General features: G+C 44.2%; 1 protein-coding gene across 1 annotated transcript in view; it reads right to left on the bottom strand.

Moving 5' to 3' along the window:
• Positions 1 to 38: 38 nt before the first annotated feature.
• Positions 39 to 904, bottom strand: part of LOC106943800 (stonustoxin subunit beta-like) — a 7,393-nt gene continuing 6,527 nt past the window's right edge. The window contains exons 3-4 of the mRNA XM_015027094.1: positions 772 to 818; positions 39 to 624 (exon numbers count right to left, since the gene is read on the bottom strand). Of these exons, the coding sequence (XP_014882580.1) occupies positions 95 to 624; positions 772 to 818 (577 nt within the window). The 3' untranslated portion in view covers positions 39 to 94. The remainder of the gene's footprint in view (positions 625 to 771; positions 819 to 904) is intronic.

Raw genomic sequence — 904 nt, 5'->3', positions numbered from 1 at the left:
TTTAACACATGATTCCTTAGAAACATGTAGAAATGAACCATCTGTTCAACAATGAGAAAGTTTCTCTGACAGGAGGAAAATCTTTAGACTCAAATCAGCAAAGAAACACTGAAGAACCAGAACTGGGCCACCAGACTGTAAATCCAGGAATCAGAGGTTCAGTGAATGTGGTGTTGAAGGTGTGGAGGAGGATCAGTGAGTCAGAGGAGACTCTGTAGAAGGACAGAATGCCAGCAGGACAGTCCACATACACTGATACTCTGTTAGAGACGGAGGAGGAGGAGAGACGAGTTTCTATGTTATTGTGCCAGACAGAGTAACCATGAACATCAGAGCATCTCAGACTCCAGGAATGATCATTCCATCCAAACCTAGATTCTCTACTGTCTCCTTTCCTCCTGATTCTTCTGTAACTCACTGATATAAAAACTCCTCCTCTCCACTCGACCTCCCAGTAACAGCGACCAGTCAGACCAGTTCTACACAGCAGCTGAGGTTCATCAAATCTGTCTGGATGATCAGGATATGACTGAAGCTCCTCCAGATATGTCACCTTCCTGTTGTCTTCAGACAGTTTGAGTTTTCTGCTCACTGTGTTTGTGTCGATGGTGAGTTGACAGGAATCTGATGGAGAGAACAAACACAATCCAGCTGCAGTTATTGATCATTTATTGATCTTTGATGATGATCCTGAATGAGTGATGTGACAGTTTGAAGATGGTTGAATGTGAGCTGCTTTGTTGTCATGAATCAGATGAAAAACACACTTACACTTCCTCAGACCTGGTGTCAAGAATGGGCCTCCAGCAGGCTCCACCCTGAAAGGAGGAGGGGGGTCAGACCATCAGTCTCTTTCAGCAGCAAACATGGACATTACATGTCCATGTTTTAAAGCCCGTCTTAA

Source organism: Poecilia latipinna, unplaced genomic scaffold (assembly GCF_001443285.1).
Source record: "Poecilia latipinna isolate Pla-1442-1.1 unplaced genomic scaffold, P_latipinna-1.0 Scaffold6002, whole genome shotgun sequence".
In the NCBI taxonomy this organism is placed as follows: Eukaryota; Metazoa; Chordata; class Actinopteri; order Cyprinodontiformes; family Poeciliidae; genus Poecilia; species Poecilia latipinna.
Note: the sequence above shows the minus strand (reverse complement) of the source record. Positions and strands in the feature narration are given on the sequence as shown.